The sequence below is a fragment of the Montipora capricornis genome, chromosome 9, assembly GCF_036669925.1.
Source record: "Montipora capricornis isolate CH-2021 chromosome 9, ASM3666992v2, whole genome shotgun sequence".
NCBI classification, from domain to species: Eukaryota; Metazoa; Cnidaria; class Anthozoa; order Scleractinia; family Acroporidae; genus Montipora; species Montipora capricornis.
The window spans coordinates 17,465,209-17,487,282 of record NC_090891.1 but is presented as its reverse complement, the minus strand read 5'-3'; the positions used below and the strand labels follow the sequence as shown (position 1 = coordinate 17,487,282).

General features: G+C 38.5%; 1 protein-coding gene across 3 annotated transcripts; it reads left to right on the top strand.

The window, feature by feature from the left end:
• The first annotated feature begins 610 nt into the window (after positions 1-610).
• Positions 611-22,007, top strand: LOC138015921 (dorsal-ventral patterning tolloid-like protein 1). Of its 3 annotated transcripts, XM_068863049.1 has the most exons (10): positions 611-867; positions 1,266-1,353; positions 3,991-4,050; positions 5,194-5,217; positions 12,138-12,512; positions 14,549-14,566; positions 17,971-18,168; positions 18,748-18,921; positions 20,475-20,858; positions 21,570-22,007. In XM_068863049.1, exons 3-10 carry the CDS (start codon positions 4,014-4,016, stop codon positions 21,686-21,688), a joined length of 1,329 nt encoding a protein of 442 aa, XP_068719150.1. In that variant the 5' UTR covers positions 611-867; positions 1,266-1,353; positions 3,991-4,013; the 3' UTR covers positions 21,689-22,007. The 3 variants fall into 3 exon arrangements, with proteins under 3 accessions (XP_068719150.1, XP_068719149.1, XP_068719151.1); XM_068863048.1 differs by lacking the exon at positions 1,266-1,353; XM_068863050.1 differs by lacking the exons at positions 1,266-1,353; positions 12,138-12,512 and having other exon boundaries at positions 612-867.
• Positions 22,008-22,074: the final 67 nt, after the last annotated feature.

Here is a 22,074-nt window from a genome sequence, read left to right as displayed (position 1 = left end):
TCTCCCGGTATTGTTAATACCATCGTATGAACCTGTAAAGCATCTGTTTACTGGTTTTGATTGGAGTCAACGCCGTCAACAACAGTTTTAAATCAACTATTCTACGATCGCACTTAACCATATGCTTGGGTTACAGAATGTGGACTTTGGACTTCGGACTACGGAATTGAACTGGATATTAAGCAAGATATTCTAACACAAAAAGTTCTTGAAATACGGTGAATTTTAAAGTCAATCGGCTAAAATTCCTTCAAACAAAGTGTAGGCTGCCCGTAGCCTCTTGTTTACCTATTTATGCATTTATTTATACTGGAAGTGCGGCAGGAAGAAAAGGGGACGAGGAGGGTCCCCCCCCCCTCTCCTCCTACCCGCTCTTATTTTTCAAACGCATCTTCCTCTTCCCTGAGAGAATGTTCTTAAATTGTCGAAAGTATTTCTCGACCTCCGAAAATGTTTCTCGACCGTCCAAATGATTTCTCAACCAGTAAAATGTATTTCGACCGCTTTTGTCCAGTATGGCTGTCCCGTGACGAAGCCTTGGAGCGAGGTTGCCAAGGGTGAAGGGGCCATCATGCCTCCCTGTAGTGTGTTACGGACGAAACATCTGATCGCAGGTCAAAGATACATCCGCTCAGACAGCCCTAAACTATGCTGCCGATTGCAGACATTTATGCAAGGACCATGGCTACACAAGATTGCGTCGAGGTTATGCAATATAGCGTCCGCTCCAATGAGGCCTCAAAGAAAATTCCCTTTCGCTGGATCTAGCTTAATTTATATCAGTTTATAATTATGCATATAAATTAAGACATATTTATCACGCAAAATGACGAGTTATCTTTCTGGTAGAACTACACTCGGCATTTGGTGAGTTAAGTGAAAACTTTACAGATTATAAGGTCTTATAGCGGCTTCTATTCATACTTATAACTTACTGTTAAAAGATAAACTGTATTCTCTTTGATGGTAACTTGAGCTTCAATTTGCGATCCTATGATGTCATATGTATGATGATTTTGCAGTTTTAAGCCGTAACAGGTTCTTTTTTTCTTTTTCGTTTGAATGGCAAGAATGAGTTAATTTAAAAAGCCAAATGTACCGTTTTATTGGCGTTCATGTGATTTTTTTTCGTTATAATAATCTATTTTTAACCTCGCTCTTCGTGGCATTCTTATGTTTACATGTAAAAGTGCTTGATCATCATCAAACTTGTGCTTAAGAAGTTTGTGTTATAACAAATAGCAAATATTATTTGTCATTCACAGGTGGATTTTATTTGTAGTAACTGCTTAAATTATACCCTGCCACTTTTGTTAGCATTCGACTGCCGTTCTTTGAAGAATACGTAATTACGTAAGTGGTAGCTAGGGTATTCCACAGTTAAGCTTAAGTTACTATGTTTACTACCTAGTGACAAAATTTCAAGCAGTTAGCATGAATTGTATTTTAAAATACTCTGACATACCACACTTGCACCAGCAGTCTGGCAATGCCAATCTAAGTATAATTAATGTTTAAACTGGGATAGTAATTAGGCTTGAAGGAACTGTTAAATATTTGAACTGTCACTCAGGTACACATACGCTTACATGTATTTGGTATATACTAAAACAGCATGGATAGCGTTGAAGGGGCACTCTGATTGGCTACTCAAACTTCGAATAGCCTTGCTATTCAACTCCGAGCAACTCACACTGGATTTGCCTCTGAAAATATTGTAATTGTTGTAGGATCGATGAGGTGAAATCAATTATTTTGGTGCTATCTTATCTTGCTGTTTTTTAGTATATATAGTAAAGCAAATATTCACCACAGTGTCCATGGCTAGTTAACAACTATTCACCGAAGTGGTGTTGGCTAGCGGTGGATATTTACCGAGTCGCAAAGCCGCAAGTAAAGATCCAACGCTAGCCACCGACACTGAGGTGTCGGCGTGCAACTTCGATGCTATCTACTGTTTTAGTATATAATAATGGTGGATATTTACCTTGCCACTTCACTACTCTGTAAATGTACCTCACTATAGCCACCTTCACTTTATTGAATAGTTGTTGTTAAAATAACCAGGGCACAGTTGTTCGAAGGCTGTTTAACTTAATCCAGGATTAGCGTTTCGTGTTTTTAACTTTTTGGTAAAACTTTCTTTTGCTTATTTTTGTTTTTCAAGATTGATTTCTTCTAATTTGAAGTTTTGCCATTTATATCAGAATTGAACAACATTTCACAACTCCTTGGTTAATTCTTAATCTGGGATAATTAGCGTTCTTCGGCTTTTGAACAACCAGGCTCATTTCTTTAGCAGTCACATAAGAATTTCAAAATTTCTTCTAGTTACCAGATCTTAACCCATGTCCCCTACATTAACCCCTTTGACTCCAAGGAGTGAGACTAATAACAGATTTTACTCTGTCTAGTGCCAGACGACTTTACTCCTCAACTGTTAGGGTCCTGTGGCACCTGGGGAGTGAATGCATGCCAGGTTAAAAGTGCTGTTATACTCAGCAATTTTTCTGGCAACTTTTTCTTGTAATTTTGTTGCAACAAACATTCTCAGATTGCAAAATAAGTTGCTTGACGTGTGTTCTTTTAGAGCTGTGTCAAGGGTGCGCTTCATGCATCTCAGCAATCTGATGATTCGATCGAACCTGCTTCTGCATTAGGCTGAAAATCTCAATGGCTGGAATCATCTTTCCAGTGGTCAAACTTTTCTTTGTATTTTGCTGTTGACGTTGGCAATCCACAGGGCAAGTGGCTTTAAATTATTTTCCACTTCAGGGGCAGATCTAGAATAAATAATGACCAGTTTCCAAAACAATGAAAACGTTTCTAGGGAGATCATGGGGCATGCTCCCCTGGGAATTTTTCGGATTTTAAATCTCCAAACTCCCTTTTACCGTGTTTCTGACTGATTATCATTAAATTTGGAGAAACTGGTATGGATCCGCCCCTGCATGTTGGTCCTCCAACACACTCTGCGATGGTAGATATGGTCACGGACCAGATGGCATGGCCATTGAATTCCAAAACATTATTATGTACAACTCTCCTTTTTAACAACTTGCTGTTTCCACCCATCATCATCACCATCGTCCCCACCTCTGCCACTCTGTTGATATCCTGCTTAAATTAAATGCAGGAGCCAAACAGTGGACCTTAGATACCAAAGTGACTTTTGTTGTTAAAAGAGTCCATTTTGGGGTGGGAGCTAATGCCAAAACAGTGATTTTTTTTGTCTAAACGTGTCTACTTTTGTCTACTCCTTTTTGAATATGTCCAGTGCACCATAACTACAAAAAAACCTAGCTTTCTCTTTCCATTTTCGCCACTATCTAAGCCCTGAAGTTTTCTTGGACTCAGGTGTAAATATCAGGTGGAACTGCTATTGGTAAAACAAAGACCTGTGACCTGTGAGAGGACTGGTGATTACTCACAAATTAATTAAAACTGGACTGTGAAGAATTAAAACTGGACCGTGAAAATTAAAACTGGACTGTGACCCTCTTTGGCCATCCTAGCTATTACAGTAACTGTATATAACAGTAATTTGACATTACTGGTTAGTGTGGTGTCTATACATGTATATTAATTAAGATTCCAGTCTGCGAATTATTCCCTTTTCACTATAGATTGGCATATTTCTAAGTGCTGTTAATCTTTTTGTTTCTACGTCATTCAGTTTCTGGCTGGTTATTTTCTAACAAAGACCTATCTGGGGCGTTTAGCGTTGATGAAAAAATCACTTTTAAGCTGGCCTTTATGCATTAGCTTTCCATGTCAGGGATCGCAAAATATGTGCCAGTGAGTGGTAACAATTTACTAAATAATTGATAATCTCTAAGATTATCGCCTTCTATTAAAGTATGTAATAATATGGAAGTCACAATTTAGACTACATGTATTTCATTGATTTGAATGCAAATCAGATTGAAATAAAATGGGTTACTTGACAGTGCACATAGCAGAAACAATTATTATTATTTTAATTGACAGATAAACAGTTTTTTCCCTTTGACATGAAACAAACTCCAAGATTTCTTCAGCTCATAGCAGGTAATACCTTATTTTTAAAATATTGCTTAAATTATGTTTTACAAACTTGATCACTGCAACTCTCTTGGGAAGTATAAATTATTTTATTCAGGCAGGTACAAAAGTTAGACCGGATCAACTGGTATTGACGTGAAAAAAATGATAAGGCCTTGAGAAATCTTCGCAAACGTCAAATAGTTGTGGCTTACAAAATCGTTTTTGCTTGATCTGAGGTGAGCGATCCAAGTTGATCCAGTCCAACTTTTGTACCAGCCCTTTTTTATTCTGACTGAGCGTGTGACGTTATGAGAAAATTAAGCCCCATTTTGCACAATACTACAGCTGCTCATCTAACTACTTGTTCTAAAATAAATAATGCAATCACATAACTCCAACTCTTACCCGGCAGGTATTTTTTGCAGGTTGCAGGTTGCAGGACGTTGCAAGTTGAAATTTAATTATAACTCAGTCAATAGACTTACCGTGACTGTTACATAAATAACTAACCTTAGGCCTAAAAACTTTTCTTTAGGCCTAATTAGGCCTAAGGTTAGCTATTCAATGTAACAGTCACGGTAAGTCTATCAAAGTATAATTAAATTTCAACCTGCAACCTGCAAAAAATACCTACCAACTCTTACCAAACTTCACTCCAGCTGGTTTGTATTCATGATCATGCATCTTGATCTATTTAAAATTCTGTCGCTCTTCTTGATTAAGCTCTTAATTAACAGTCTTGGTAGTGGCGTTTCTAAAACAAGCGTAAGGGTAAGACCAAGCGTGAGGGTAAGGGTAAGGATATGAATACAAAAAGTATCCTAAACATGCATAAAAGCTAACCTTAGGCCTGCCTAATTATAGGCCTGAACAAAAGTTTAAGGTTAGCTTTTATGCATTTTAGTTAACTTTCTGTATTCGTATCCTTACCCTTACCCTCACCCTTGGTCTTACCCTTACCCTCGTTTTAGAAACGCCGGTCTTGGTAGCCATTTATAATTCAAGATTTGATGACTTGTGACCCTACTTAGGAAAGTTGTCAAAAAAACTAAACACCAGTAGATAACAGGCTACACTGTGTATATATGTAGCTGCAGTATGATTATACTGTCCTATACACCTGTACTTCTACTATGGAATAGCTTTGCTTTTCTTTTTGTTTTTCAGCTCTATCCTTTTTGGAAGTTGTAGGTAAGACTGCTTTTGACACAAAAACGTCATTGAAATTTGTCTCCTCTTAGAGAAATGTTTAATGTTGCCATTGGTATTATCACATGACCTGATTTATTATTGCTAATATATTTTATAAGCAAACGTTTGTTGTGCAGGTACATTTAAAACTGTAACTCTGTGTACTGTTGAATTGTTCACTCCATTTGAATAATGGAAAAGTGTTAAAAAGCCAGTGGCTTCACTTTTAAGAACTCTTTTGCTCAGAATCTTGAAGTATCACGATCCTTTTTTATTTTAATTATGGGGAACAAGGGACCATGGCTAATTTGAACTGGCTGGGAACAAGCTAGGAAACAATGTCAAAATATTTTAGGGAACAAAGAAAACAAAAATTTCAAACAATTTTAGGGATCAAAAAGCTGGGAACAAGTTTGAAGGCAAGTTGGGAACAAGAGAACACAAGCAAATATTAAGGGATCCAGGGAACATGCAAGGACCCCCTCTGTGAGGTCCTCTAAAATGCATTCAGTCTTTGCTCTGTCAGGGGAGGGCTTGCAATAAAGAGCGTAAGGGTAATAAATCCAATCCGAGTAACATGTTGGCCAACATGCCCACCAATGCGGCGGTCAACAGTCAACCAACAGTCAACCAATGTGTTGGTGGGCATGGTGGGTATGCATGTGTTAGAACTGGGCATATCTTTCAAAAGCGCCCATGCATTCCACTGGGGTTTTCAGGAGAAAAGGGCAGCATGTCTGTTAACATCACCCATGATGATGATATGATACATTGTATGAATAATTATTATAAAGCTCAAGGAACAAAAAGAGACCTAATAATATATTGTTTAAAACTATTCAGAAAGGGAGTTTCAATGCTTGGAATATATTCTACCCATTCTGTCAATTGGTGATCACCTTAAAACTTTGGGTAACGTCTCAGCTTGGCCCATGCAATCAAGTGTTAAACGCAAACTTAGGCAATAGAATTGTGGTGAATGTTACAAAACTTTAATTGTATTTAGAGTGATAAATGATAATAATGTGATCAAAGTCAGATGCTCTTTGGATTTACAAGACGAAACAAGAATTTTAAATGACTGTCAATTCACAGCAAAGGAAACCAGATGACAACTACTGGACGTTGTCCGTCCTTGGTTCCTTCACTAATTTCATTTATATATATATATATATATATATAACTGCAAACAGCACTGTTTCGGCCTTCTGGGCCTCATCAGTGCAGTGCTGATGTCTGGGATGGAGGTGAAGCTTATATAAAGCCACCCCAAATGTCCCACACATGTGGTACATCTAAGCCATGCCAAGTGCTCAATCTTGGGACCTTTTTAACAATTTTTAACGTTCAGTCATTAAAAATTGCCAGATGAGTGTGGTAATGGTACCATACGAAACAGTTCTGTAGCATTAAAATGGTTACTCATGAAACCTAAACTTGTGTGAAGTCATAGTTATTGCTCCTCAATCAATTGAGTTGAGCACTCTACGAAATACGTTCTACTCAAAGAAAGAAATTATATATATATATGACTTCACACAAGTCTATATATATATATATATATATATATATAGTGAGAATAAAAGCAGTTTACCCAACGATGAACTCCCAGTAAGAGGATCCAGAGGATACGTGTCTCTCCGTAAATCTGTAGATAGGTATAATAAATAAAACGACGAAGAGACAAACTCTTGACAGTTCCAGCGTTTAATCGACGTTTCGGCCTTCGGCCTTCTTCAGGATAGTTTAAAAGTTAAAAATTAAAAAAGCTATATACAATGGTTGTGAGTGGCAGAGTTACAGGCTTTTATATAGTACACAAAAAATGGAAATTAAGGTTATGTAACAAAAGAAAAGTCTTAATTACAAGCTAGGCAAAACAAAAAACAATTGATAAAAAGGAACAAACAGACTAATTAGATAAATCGTGTTATTACGCAACAAACTCCCCATTGAGGGCCTCTGAGTGAATGTGCGGGTCAATGTCATAACAAGGTCCTCAGAGAGGGCCCCTAAACAATGTAATATATATATAAAGCCACCCCAAATGTCCCACACATGTGGTACATCTAAGCCATGCCAGAGTGCTCAAACTAGCGAGCTAGTGAGCATGCGCAATTGCTAGCGGCAATGACTTATCCCAGTAGAGTGCTCAATTTGGACATGAAAGCAAAAGCTTTGTAATGCCAAAGAGCTATATATATATATATATATATATATATATAACTGCAGACAGTACTGTTTCGGCCTTCTGGGCCTCATCAGTGCAGTGCTGATGTCTAGGATGGAGGTTAAGCTATAAAGCCACCCCAGATGTCCCACGCATGCCAGAGTGCTCAAACTAGCGAGCTAGTGAGCATGCGCAATTGCTAGCGGCAATGACTCATCCTAGTAGAGTGCTCAATTTGAACATTATATATATTTACATATATATATGTATATTATATTCTACGAAGAGTATATATCATACATCCTGTATGTAGGCAGGATAAAAAGCTTGTTGTAACCACCACGTAAATTTATACATGTTACAGTAGGTAAATACTGAGTGAAAACAGTGGGGTGAACTTCTTTACTGGTCCTACTCAGTTGATGTAATGGACGTTACGGCTGTTCAGCCTTGTTCAAACATACGTTAAAAATTTAAAACTATTCACAGCGGTTTTGTGTAACTGAGGTACTGGCCTTTATAAGCAACTTAATTAAGAAATGCAAAAAGTAACAATTCATTCATCCGCTTGGCCTTAACAAAAGGCGTGAATTTCGCTCCAAAAATCATATTAATTACAGCATGCAACTATAAATTAGACTTTTTTTTGCATATTCTTGCTTGGTAAATGAATTGTTACTTAATTGTCCAGCTCCGTTTTATTTATTAGTTTTTAAAAAATACACTGTAGACGTCTTGAGTACATCATGGGTAATCAGGGCAACATGACGGGAAATTCAAAGCAAAATACACTGTACATGGCTATACTTTATAGACTTTTGCCTTTTTAAACCAAACAAATAAGGTCAAGTTTAATAAAATAATTTCTACAATAGCCATTCTCTCCATTTTTATTCTGCCACACCTTTGACCGCATATTTTCTGTTTTGGAAAATTAAAAAACCCAAAATTGCGTATCATGAATACTTTTCATCATTTTGAACTTCCTTACAAACCTTTGAATTTCTCTCCATCTTGTCCTGATTACCCATGATGCAGTCAAGAGCGTGAACTCGTCAATAGCTTCATTTGTTATGTGATTACTTTTTCGTGGATAGGCTTCGTTGGGGAATGTGTTACGTTTAACTTGTTACGTAACTTTTGTCAATTGTTTTTTCTTATACAACTGTTATCTTGCTAGAGATTTATACCTTTCTACATTTTTTAATCAAGTAAAAGCCGCTATCTCAGTTGGACACAACTACTGTGAATAGTTTATTTATTTATTTATTTATTAAACTTTCACTGACTACAAAAGGATTGGTCAATACGAAACAATAACAAAGGTAATGACAAAATAGGATAAAAGTTAAAATAATTGAAAAAAAAAAAGCTCATTGAGGGATAATCACAACAGAGCACGCTCCAACTAGGTGAAGGCCCTTAAAGTGCCCCTGTGATCAAAAAAACCACTTCCTTTTTTCCTTCAGATTTTGAAAGTTTGTTTGCTTAACACCTGACTGGCAAAATTTTGAGCTTTGATTTTTATCCAAAGGCCGTTTACTTTGAGTGTAAGTTTTGGATTTCACGGTCCGCCATTACTCACGTTCAAAACTGACCGATTGGACCTCAGACGGTTGGATCCAGGGAAAAGTGACGTCAGAGGCTCACTAGCTTAAAATTTCAGCGTGTGAACGCAGCTTATTATATATGCAAAGCGTGAGTTTAAAAGTCAGAAAGCCCAAAACCCCCGTGCTGCATATTAATTCTGCGGCGTACACACGTATTGTATTCTTAAACTAGTGAGCCTTTGACGTCATTTTCTCCTCGATCCAGCTCTCTAAAGAACATAATGTTAGTAATGGCGGACCATTAAATAGGAAAATTACAGTTAAAATAAAGGGGTGTCTTTTTGAAATCAAGGCTTAAAACGTGGGTCACTTAGTGTTTTGTTAACGTAGTTTTGAAATCCAAAGAAAAATATGAATTGATTTTTGGTCACAGGGGCACTTTAAAAGATGACAGTAAATAATGAGTAATAATTGAAAGTAATAATAGAAATGACAATGATATGATTATAAGATATTACAGTAAAAGTCCAAAAAATCTAATAGGAGCGAGTTTCAATTGAGTATCGTAAAACCAAAACCAAAGTAATCACTTTCTCCAATCAAAAAGGACCGAGAAAATCCGGAGAACCAATCAAAACTCGAAGTAATTACACGTAGCCGACACAAAGCGCGGGAAAATGTGCACGCGCGAGCCACGATTGGTTTTGGTTTCACTTCTGATTGGTTGAAAAAGTGGCGCGAGAACTTTGAACCAATCACTGAGTGAAGTAATCATAAACCAAAACAATTCACTAATTACATTCGACACTCAATTGAAAACCGCTCTATATAAACGCGGTATTACTTAAGTAATAAGAGCTATAGACACTAAAAACAACTCTACGGTTTATCGTCCGTAGGTCATCCCCTTTTTTTTCTCCGTTTAGCGTCGTCCGACCGACCCAAATTTTTGGCATTTTCCAAAAAAGAAAAAAAAATTGGTAACGACGTTTTTAAGCCACTTTTTATGTCGCATAGGAGTTTCGGTGGTTGATCCTCTTTCCCACGCTGTCTTAATTTTGCAACAACATCCACCAACTTTTCCGCCATATCGATTTTATGTTCACGTCTTGTTGTTTTCCTGGCTTCACAGCTATGGTGCTGGGGTACCAGGCCTCCGATTCCGAAAATGCTTATGATTTGTTTTTAGGTTTTTTTTTTCCAATCCGACCGACCCAATATCAGGAAACGCATTCGACGTTAAAAACGAAAGAAAAAAGGAGGATGGCCTTATCCGAGAAGACTAGAGAGTCTAACCATTTGCAGATGTAATTACAAATGCAGCACTTTCTCCTCAGTTATTTAAAGACCCTGAGTGTTGGTCCAGCCGGAGTTGAACTCACGACCTCCCGCGTGATAGCCCGGTGCTCAACTCTTGGTTGAAAAAATTCAGAAATTTCTATATTATATATGCCATTAATAGCCTTAAGGAAAATACGAGATCTCTAATTTCATGCCAATATGACACAGGCAGAAGGTTCAATTTGATGAGTCTTTCTTTATAAGGAATTAGGGCGTCCGGGTATCCTAAAATATATTTTGTTGCTCAATTGTACGGAGTCCACCGATATGCAGAGGTGACCATACTTCACTAGCGTACCCAAGATGAGATCGTACCAAACTTAGATAGAGAGAAGAACGTTTGACTGCTGAATAAAAACACGAACGAGATGTTGTGTAAAGAAAGCCTAAAAGTTTGTTAGCTTTAGACCATAAGGAAGAAATGTGGGAGTTCCAAATTGTGGTTAAAAACAATGCCAAGGTCTTTTTGAGTATCAGGCTGTGAGATGACATGATTCCCAATACGATAGGAACACTGAAATGGAGTTTTCTTCCGTGATACCCGGAAAAATTCACATTTTCCGCAGTTAAAGTTCTAGGCCAATTAGTAGACCAATCAAAGACTTTTTCAATATCTTGCTGAAATTGAGATATGGATGATGCGGGCCAATTTTGTCATCAGCAAAAAGAAAAGCCAGAGTAGAAGTAGATAACTCGTTGGGCAGGTCATTTATATACCATAAGAAGAGTAATGGCCCCAGAACACTTCACTGGGGAACTCCAGAGAGGACTGGCAGCGATGAGGATGTTGCACCCTTAATTAATACTTTCTGGGTCCTGTTTGTGAGATAATCTGCAAACCACTGGAACAAGTAGCCATTAATACCAGCAGGCGCAAGTTTTTGAAGTAGACGACAATGGGAACCGTATCAAATGCTTTTGACAAGTCAAGGTAAACAATATCGCACTGATGTGAGTTATCCAGGGCCTGACCTATTTTATGAGGAAAACAGAGCATCTGAGTCACTGTCGAACACCCCATTCATAAATCCTTGTTGCCCATAAGATAAGGAACTGCTTAAGTGATTAATTAATCTGTTGAAAATACATCTCTCAAGTACTGTAATTTTCGACTAGTTCTTTGTCTTCTTTCGTGTGCACAGGTATAACCAATGCCTCTTTCCACAATTTAGGTAGGACACCTCGTGAAAGTGATTTGTTAAAAAGCTTAGTGACTGACGGAGCAACTTCTGAGGCACATTCAACCAGAACGCGAGTAGGAAGCCCATGACGGTCATAGGCTTTGTCGGTATTTAGGCCACGTAACAATAATTTTGCTTCAGGAACAGACAGCAAAATAGAGGCTACCGTAGCACCAGACATCGAATTGGTAGGCATAACATCAAGGGTCCCAAAGGAAGATTAATCAGGCGAAAATAAAGTAAAAAAATACTGATTAAACGTCTCAGGTTGGCTAGCTATATTTGATAGAGACTGGTACTGATGTTACTTTCCTCGTTCTTAGTAATTGAGTTGTTAACGTATGTTTGAAGGAGGCTGAACAGCCGAAACGTCCATTAAATCGAGTCAGACCAGTAAAACGTTCACTGCACTGTTTTCACTCAGTATTTATTGATATATTATATAATTTTTTTTTGCATATAAGTCTGCGTAAAGACCGAAAACCAAAACAAATTATAGACCGCACAGAAAAGCCCTTTAACCGTTTTGTCATTTTAAAAGGGGTTCTGCATTGATAATTAGTAAAATCGCCGGGCAATAGAGAAAATAAAATCCACAAGTGGCCTCTGTTTTAGGAGGGAAAGGGTTTATTTTATTGCAATAGATAACCATTTAATAGTCTGCATGCGTTTTGTTAGGATCATGTGGTAAGATATTCACAAGTTCTTCTGGAACAGTTACATCACCAGCCCACGAGCGCAGTTCATCTTACTCAAATAATCTCCTGTGTGATTATGACATCAACGTTTCTGGTGATGCAGTAAGGCTGCAGTGGTTAAGGTTTGATATCAAGGGAGAAATGCCATCATGTGCTGAAGATTACGTGGAAATTTTTGTTGAATGTTCCAGACGTTCCATTGGACGTTACTGTTCTAATAACCTCCAAAGCTTAAATGACAAACTGTTTGATGTCTATTCACCCGACCAATGTCTGCGTTTAAGGTTTAGGAGTGACAGCTCTACTATTGGAAAAGGATTTGAAGCTTACTATTCCACAATTTCTTATTCCCAGGGTAATAAATTAACAACAGCATGCAGTTTTTATAGGGGTATAATAAATAACATTTTATTTTACAGTTTTTAAGAAGTATTGATTATAATAATTATTACATGAAGATTTTCTCTTGTGGCACCCAGAGATGGACTGTTGTTTATGGCATCGAACTGCAGAGCTCTCAAGTATTGAATTTTTAAAGAGTGAGATCCCCCTCCCCCCTCCCTGAGATGCCCTGCGGGTTTCTAATACAAATGGTATTCTGGAAGAGAAAAAAACGTCACCAGTCAGCCACCCCATTCCTTAGTGGTACACGCCCCTCCTAAGAAAAATCCTGGATCCGCCCCTGCGGAGGCGCCAGGAAATTATAGGGGGTCCGCGAGCATGCTCCCCCGGAACATTTTTGAAATCTTCACCTTTCAAATCACTGGAAATGCACCTTCGAGTCCGATATTTTGGTTTTTGCATGCTAAGAGGGCACACGTTAATATGGTCAGCCTGAGCTAACATATAGGCTTATTCTTCATATATTAACGATTGAAAGTCCTGAAGAAATAAGAAAATTGGCGGCACGCAAACATTGAACATTGTCCGAACTTCAGTGCCAATGAAGGAAAAAATTCAGAGTTTATGAGCACTTTGAAAGCTTAAAAGGTAGTTGTTACCTACCAGAAGAGTTCCAATGCGTGAGAAATGCTCGTGTCAGCGTTAGAGCGAGAGATTGCTTCGAAATGCGTGAGACTTGCGCTCAGTGCGTGAGACTTGAGAGCTCTGCAGTTTTACTGGTTTTCAGTGATCTGCAAAATGTTTACTGAACAATAGTCATCTTCAAAATTAATGAAAGTGGTACCTTGCTCAATACTGATTGGCTTGAAAATACCAATATCATGCGACAAATGGTTTTATCCCATCATTACACTAAAAAGTTGATTTTCCTCCACTGCTTTGATTTAATTTTTATTAGGAATTTATTGATTTGTTTGACTGTTTTGTTTGTTCAATAAAGTCCCTATGACGCTTATTTTTTCATGATTTTTCTTTAAATATCTAGTGTCTGAGGGTAGTTCATCATTTTTTTCCCTCGTAGTGTACCACGCGTTTTAGCGGGCGTTTGATTTTTTCGCAAAAACAATTTGGCCGAGCCAGTTGGGTCCTGGTAACTAATGACGTCAAAGATGTAACTTGTTTTCATCTCTTCAGAAAGAAATGTGTAAAAGTGTAAGAATGGAAGTCTTGTTCAAAATCTAGAGCTTTTTGTTAAGTCTTTATAGAAATGTCGGACGATCATTACCCTTCGGATGCTGACGATTCAGAATGGAATTACATTCTTGACTTCTTTTTTTTAATTGACTGCGTTAGTTACCAGGACCCAACTGACTCGGCCAAAATCAAAGGCCTGCTAAAATGTGTGGATACACTGTGAGGAAATATATTTTGGAAGTACTGTACAACACTCCAGACACAAAATATTTAAACGGAAAGTTGCAAAACAGGGAAAATAAGCTTCATAGGCCGGAACTTTAAATTATTACATTTGTTTTGCATTAAGGTGACTAAACATAGGGGAAAGAGCATGCAAAGTATGGGAATAAAAACTCAACAAAATTGGACACTGAAAACAATGGAGTAGACAAATCAGTTTTTAGGAGCTCTCATTTCAAGAGCTTAGAACTGCAATTTTTCTGGCTACTAGCTCAGACTGTAAGGCCTGTTGCAGGCTTTACTATATATAGTATTTTATTTAAATTTTTATAATGAAAATGCTAATAATTTGGAAGCGATTGACAGAATTTGTCCTTTGAGATATAGCTACAATATAGGAATCTTCAGCAGCATGAAAATTAAAAAAAAAACACAACTCTTCCCAATAAAGGGCATTATATAGTGTAGAGACACATTTTTTTTGTGGAGTATCGCTAATTTTTATGGTTGTATGCTTGTCAATCTGGGTCTGATGCTGTGGGCCATGGACAGATACTTAGTAAACATGAAATGCAGCACTCATTCAAAGATAGTTTAATTCTGATTGACTTGTTTGTTTTACTTTCCAAACAGGTACACGTTCGTTGCCTGGTAAGTGAGGGAAAAAACTCTACTCTAAATTTCGCTTCATGACTGTACACGATGACTGTACATATTTTCAATTAATACCAATTCTCCCGGATTATCCGGGAGTCTCTCCAATGGAACGAATCTCCTGGTCTCCCATACAGTTCATCAAACTCCCGGATTAAAACGACTTTGCACTTTTTAAAGACTTTGCTCCATTGTAGCTTTAAATCGCCTCCCCAAGTTAAAAGAATTCCCATTTTGTCGAACTTGTTTCACCATGTCTCGATGCATTTCTTCATCACTGAGTTTCAAACCACGTTAACAGAAACTAAACCTTTGTTATCACAGCCATATAACCGATTGTTTGATTGGACCTCTGTTTAATAGAAAGGTAGATAAAAGGGTTGAGGTTCTACTGAAGGAAACAGTGGTGATGCATCAATGGGGAATTGACACACAGAATGGGTTTATCAACTAAGATGATAAAGTGACCACCCTGGAGAAATTTTAAAGCTAGCCCTTTGTCAAAGCACTTTCAGGAACGGTGAGGCTGGGGGTGAGGATGACAATCTTCCACGAAGTAGATTTCTTCTAATGTTGCTATCTGAAGTACTGATGCGAAAAATGAAAATTTGTCTATACGTCAAAAATAACTTTCACTCAGTTTTGATATGATGAAAGAAGCAGTGGGTTAATATATGGCCTGTGACCTAGTTGCTTCTTATTAGATATCAAATAGTCAAGCTTGTACAGTACTTTTTCACGGCCCCATTATTGGGTCTAAGCTCAAATGCTAGCTATTTAAAAATGGTTAATCTAACCCTAACCCTCGTTTTAGCAGCGCCTTTTTCAGGAAGAGCTAATTACGCTCGAAATGTCAGCTTTCAAGTTCTCTACAGCGGTCAATTTCCCGTATCAACTCAGCTGAATAAAAAGTGGACTTCTGTGTCTAGCTATAGAGTTGACTGTGAAAATGTTATCATGAAACGTTTAGCAAACACGTTGGTATCAGTTTGAACTGATTCAGTCAATGGAATTACGACTTAAGCTTGCGATACAGATCACTCGTTATCTCTGAGTGTTAGTTACTTAACAATTCTGAAGAGTGTAACTGTCTAATGTCGCTCAGGTCTTTGATTGGAAAAAAAACGTTAAATTATCTGCAAGTATGTTATTGTTTGATTCTGTTACGGACATGTTAAAATAAGAGAAAATTAACTGATTAGTCTCTGGCCTTCATGTGTAATTAATGCAGGGGACATTATAAGTTTTTGACTGCTTAATTAACCCAGTGGCACCTTAAACGCCCTAGGATGCCCCGGTTGTCGAGTAAAATCGTCTGGCTTTAGACAGAGTAAAATGTGTTAAGTCTTACTCCCAGGGGTCAATGGGTTAAGAATTGCTTAATTTGAACTAACTTATTGACCTAAAATGTGGTAATAATGATTCACTTTATTGGAGTTTTCAAGCGTTTAATATGCAGAGTTTACGTGACACGTTGGTTGAAGGCTATTGTGCTCTCATCACTGCAACAACCTAGCTTGCCCGTTTTTGCTTTTTTGTTGTTGTTGTTGTTTAGCCTGCCTGTCATTCCACCGTGGCCAGAGTGACCCTTAGTTATCATGTGCGTCCCATGGGTTGTATGTTTTGCAGGACAGGTGGATATCTTGCCGTGGTGATGTCCCTTTTGGGATTTCCAAAATCTTGTTCCTTTCCGACGTAGTTTATAACCTTCCCCACTTAGGAAGTCTCTTAAATTTGGGAACGTCAATGCATGATCACCGAGGCACGAAGTTTTTACAGATCATTTTCTCGATGAGAAGCTTGATATTTGTGTACTAACAGAGACCTGGTTTAATGAGGGTGATAGTGTCCACTCTCGCGTCAAGGGTTAATTTCTTTAGAAGTGTACCTTGGCACCGAGATATAGCTGATGATTTTTTCCCGTGTCTAAATAAAGTCTTACTACTACTACCACTACATATCGGGTGGTGGAAGTGGGATCTTTTTTGTGAAAATTTCAAAGTAAGCTTTGTCGATGGAAGGCAGAGGCACTGAGTGGAATCTTACGGCACATGGATGTACGTCAAAGTTCATCACTGTGTATCGTCTACCGTACTTGGAGGCGCACACTGTTCCTACAAACGTCTTCTGTCGAGAGTGGTTTTTTTTTTTGTTCAGAGGTGTTAATCATTTCTGGAGACTTTAACTTCCCTATGGGGGATCCTTTGGAGGCTGAGGGTAGGATGTTTGCTTAGCTTCTCCAAACATGTGATCTGGAACAATATGCGACGTTTGCTACACACATCTCTGGTAACTTGACTTCATAATCACACGGTCATGTAATGGCGTTGTGGCACTTTCTCCACATCCTTGGTTATTTCTATGAGACCATTGCTTTGTTGAGTGCGTACTTAACCTTCCAGCTCCATCAGCTTCTGTCAAAGAAGTGGTCTACCACAAATGGGAGAACATGGACTTTGCAGCCTTCAAGGATAATATAATTGCTTGTTAATGACTTTTGGGAGATCTTTTGGTGCGAAATTCCGTCTATCAGAGAGGACATTGAAAGTTAAATATTATTGTATTTAAAACCACCGACCTTGCATGGCGATCCCATCACCTGTCAAGCTTACGAGTTTTCCCCAATCACTAATGATGACGTGGATACATAAACTTGCTCAAGCTCAATGACATTTATTAAACCTTTTTTAGATTTTTTTGCTATATATTATATAATTTCTTATTTCCCCTCTTGATATTTAGCAAGTTGTTGTTTTTCTTTCGCAAGAATCTTGGTATTTTTAACTATTGTATTTTTCTATTTGTCCTTTGTTTTTCTATTAATGACCAGCACAGATGCATATTTGGCATAAAATGTAGTGTAATTTACAAAAATTAAAAAGTTGGTTTATTTTCTTGCATCATTGTAAAGCAAGTAAGAATATTTTTGTAACTTAAGCAGTATAGAGCCGTTTGCCATTGAGTGTCAGAAAACAAATATTGAACCAGTCCAAATTCTTAGCAATTGCATGTAACTTGCTCAAAGCCCAGGAAAAATCATGTGCAGGTCGCAGTTGCTTTTGGTCTTCCTTCTCATTGGTTAATAAACTGGTGCAAGATTTTAAAACAATCACTAAGCATAGGAATTGCAAGATTTCGTGTAATTACTTTTGACAGTCATTTGAAAACTGCTCTATAAATTAATCAAATTATTGATTTATTTAAATTGTTCGTAGTATGTTACAGATTGAATGCATACTTTTAACAAGTGAGAAATCTGAATGAATCAATCTGCCATAGAAATAATAAAAGAAACGTCTCCAACTGTAAAGGAGCATATAAAACACACTCCTGGAAAAACAGTTTTATCCCTACACGATTATCAAAGGATAAAATTGGATTTTTCACTGTTTCCTTTGCAGATGACTGTTCAGACACTGAAACCGTTTATTCCTCAGCTGGAGTTATCAGCTCCCCCAGTTGGCCAAATCTTAGCCCTTCTGTTAGAGACTGCTACTGGAAGATCGAGGTTGGAAGTGGTAATGGCATCAAAATTGCTGTTATGGACTTTGATATTGAGTACGAGATAGGATGTGAGGATAACAAAATCAAAATTAAAGGTGAAAGAATTAATTTTGATTTCTAGCTCCTTGATAGTAGCCCTTCCCACAAACAATGCTGTGTCGTAATTCCTGTGATCTTTGGCTACAAACATGCAACATTGAATGCGGGAGGGGGTCTTTTGGAAAATCTATAGCGTGGTACAAATAGTCCTGTTATTTTACGCATAAAAACTGCTGTACAGACACAAGGTGTCAACTCCTTTTGACACTGATTGCAGAGGTGACCATTTATGCCTCAATTTATGGGTGTTAATTTTACCAGCACACATCTAAGTCCCATTTGGTCATGGCTGCCAGCTGTCTGTTATGCAGTGTTTTGCAAGACAGCTGCTTTTTTTAAATTTACACTTTGTGTTAAGACCTCACAAATTTCCTGGCATGGATAAATCCCTTATCCTTTTTATTTTATTATTACATTGTAAAAGAGGCATTTAAAACCTTATTTGGCAACAGATTTCCATCCGGACATTAATAAATATGTTTATTCCACGAAGATGGTGTTTAAAACTGTCACATGTAGATCAACTCCACATTGGCTTATGAATCTCAAGTATCTTTTTTTTCTCATGTATACAGGAGGCGATGATGATGAAACATATGATTCAGCACTCATCATTCGGACCTCAATGTGTGGTTCAGTGGATCCATTCTCCTTCTCTTCATCAAAGGAACGAATTTGGATAAGGTTCAAATCTGACGCTTTCAAAACTTATCGGGGTTTTGTGGCCGGTTATGTCATCTACGATGAATGTAAGTGCATGTTCTTGTAAGTGTTCTTACCCTTAAGTAGCAATAACAGCTGCAGCAGCAACAAGATTGGTACAATTAGTTGCAGTCGCTGTAGCATTTGGGGCAATTAATGGTAGTTTCATAGTGCTATAAGAAACGAGAGTAGTGTCATGCCGCACGTGTTAACCAGCGGCCTTGTTAATGTTACATGCGCGCGCATACCATGTATCTGATCCTGTTTTTGTATTGAACCGCCATATTGATTAAAGTCAGGAGCCCATCTGGAGCGTGCAACTTCCATACAGCGATTGTGAAACGGCGTTTTCACAAGTAGGTTTATTTTTAGACTAGCCCTTCCCGCGAATTAGGTAAAAAAAACAAAGGCAGTTCCGGTTCGGTGACCCTATGACGTCAGCTTAATTTCTTGTAATTGGTCATCGGGCTCCTGTGGGAGTCTCATTCGCGGGAAATTCAATCTAAAAATAAATCGGTCTGTGAAAACGTCGTTACACGAACACAGAAGAGTTGTAGGCTCCGGGTCATGGCTTCCTGTTAAAGTAAAGATCGTTGTGTTATAACCTATTCTGAATCATTGCGCGAGACACAACAAGTAGTATCAGTAAAAAAAGGAGTTACGGTGTAGCATATTACGATGTAGTGCAAGCTTAGCAATAAAAGCAGCTGCAGCAGCACCAATTGCAGAGGTATCAACAGCAAAAATCGAACTAGCAGAGATGCGGTCAGTCTAAAGTGCAGGGTGCTGGCCAGGGCTAAAATGCAGACTAAGAGTAGCATGCTAACATGCTGTCTGCATGTTAATTATAATTAATGCTTTGTCAGAGACAGAAGGAATTATCGTGAATCACAAAAGAGGTAATTGTGGCTTGTCATCGCCCAATTCAAGAGTTTAAACCAGTTGCAGATGAATGAATTAATGTACACTGAAACAGTTGGTTTTGTTTTCCCAAGAGTTCTAATGTTCGTCGAGAAAAACATCAGGACTTTAGGGAAAACAAAACTAACGAGTTTCCCGAGGATCCAGACGTTAAGCGCTTTGTTAAATATTAAATGTTTTGTTATATATTATATAGTGCTGTTGTATCCCACGCAGGCAACAACTGGGGAATTGTATCCCGGTCAAGTTACATTATACACTTAATGTATGGTTCCGAGGGAAACAGTTAGTTTTGTTTTCCCGAGAGTCCTCATGCTTCCCTAGACGAAGTCGAGGGAAACATCAGGACTCGAGGGAAAACAAAACTAAATAGTTTCCCGAGGGACCAGACATTAAGTGCTTTGTTATATATTTAGACTTTTCCTGCAACAATCGCAGCAAAACATCCGGAGCGGGCAACAACTGCGGAATTGTATCCTGGTCGGGATACATTTGAATTTGATCAGGGCCACGTGACAAAGAATCAACCAATCACAGTGCTCGTTTTGTTGAGCGAAAGTCTAGGTGTATAACAATTGAATTTGATCAGGGTAACGAGGCCAAGAATCAACCAATCACAGTTCTCGTTTTGTTGAGAAAAACCTAGGTATATAACAACAGTTCTTGTTTTTTTTAACAGCAAGTGGCTCATCTGTTAGCTCTCGTTCAACTGCTGGTGCTGTGGCTGGAACTCTGATAACTGCCGCCATTATTGTTTTATTTATTTTCTATGTGTATCGGTATCGGAGGAGACTTGCCATGCTGCAACAGCGGGCCACACCGACCGCTGCCCTGAGAAATGGGCAAGCCCAGGCAACAACTACACAAGTGACATCACAAGCTGTTGTGCACCAGCCACCCCCACTTGCCATCCCAGGTTATGGAGCACCCCCTGGGGCAAGCTATTCTAACCCCCCACCAGGCTATGCACCACCTCCACCTGTCAACTATGGACCAGCTCCTCAGTCAGGCTCTGCCCCTCCATCTTACGATGAGGTTATGGCAGCTATGAACCAAGAACCTGGTGAGTTAATTGCTATTACCCAAATGAAATTATTTTTAAATAATTTCTTAAGTATTTAAAAATACTCAAGAAAACATGTCCTGGATGGCACCCAGTTCCTCCATTGCAAGGTGACTTTACAAGTAAAGGAGGTTGCTTGAATTTGGGCCAGAAAAAGAAAGGCTGCCTCTTTTTTTTTTCCTGTAATGAAGATGGATGGCATCAATACCCTGGCCGGACTGACACTCAGGGACTTCAAATAACTGAGGAGAAAGTGCTGCCTTTGTAATTACATCTGCAAGTGGTTAGACTTTCTAGTCTTCTCGGATGAGGACGATATCTCATATCCCATCACTTGCGTGGGACGTAAAATAACCCAAAAACTGTTCGAGAAGAGTAGGGAACGTAAACCCTGGTGTGGTGGTCTCCCACTCATTTTGTTCTGGGGCACGTGTGTAAATACGTGTTATTCAGTTAAGATTGTGAACTGCTTCCATTTGCGCAATAAAAGCAGTCTGGCTAAGTCCCCACAAAGTGTTGTACATTGACCCAGAAAAGTCCCTATGGGAGTGGTTAATTACATCACATTCATTCATTCTTTCATTTAAAGATTAAGGAGACGAGATATCATAAAAAAACTGTTAACTTTTTGGAGGAAATTTCAGGGTGTCTTTTTTTGCTGGTGACAGGATTGTTGGTTGCTTTAAGCTTTTTTCATTCATTTCTTTTTAGGGAAACCTGGGCCCTCTTCACTTGCCCAACAAGCACCACAGTACCCCCCAGGCCCGTTTGGAAGAGCATACCCCCATCTTACTGAAGGAGCAGCACCCTATCCTCCTGTTCAAATTTGAGGAGTATCTCCCTACCCAAGTGGACATACATATATATTTTTTGACAAGGCAGGTCGAATTGAAGGCAACTCGAAAGCTGGTGTGGTTATACTGCGCGTATATCCGAACAGGCTAGAAGTCGTTACTCTGGGAGCTGTAAGAATCGTAACCGCTCGCTCGGGTACGACACTGATCGTGCAATTCAGTTTTTTTTTTTCTTTTGCTCGTTTGTATTGTTATAATCCGATCAGTCGCCAAGTACACCCACAATCGTATTTGTTATCTTATTTCTGTATAAGTTTAGCTGTATCAATTAAATCTGCTTTCACTTTCGTATAAAGCGGCTTTCCGCCATGTTTTTTTCACTTCTGCCCTTTGAAGGTAGCGACAATGTAAACAAAATTTGG

Bases quoted from the DNA above. Each gene is read 5' to 3' on its own strand.
- LOC138015921 (XM_068863048.1), top strand. From the start codon at position 4,014: ATGAAACAAACTCCAAGATTTCTTCAGCTCATAGCAG. The intron at 18,169-18,747 runs GTGAAAGAATTA...TCATGTATACAG, and splicing joins TAACAAAATCAAAATTAAAG to GAGGCGATGATGATGAAACA. The intron at 20,859-21,569 runs GTGAGTTAATTG...ATTTCTTTTTAG, and splicing joins AGCTATGAACCAAGAACCTG to GGAAACCTGGGCCCTCTTCA.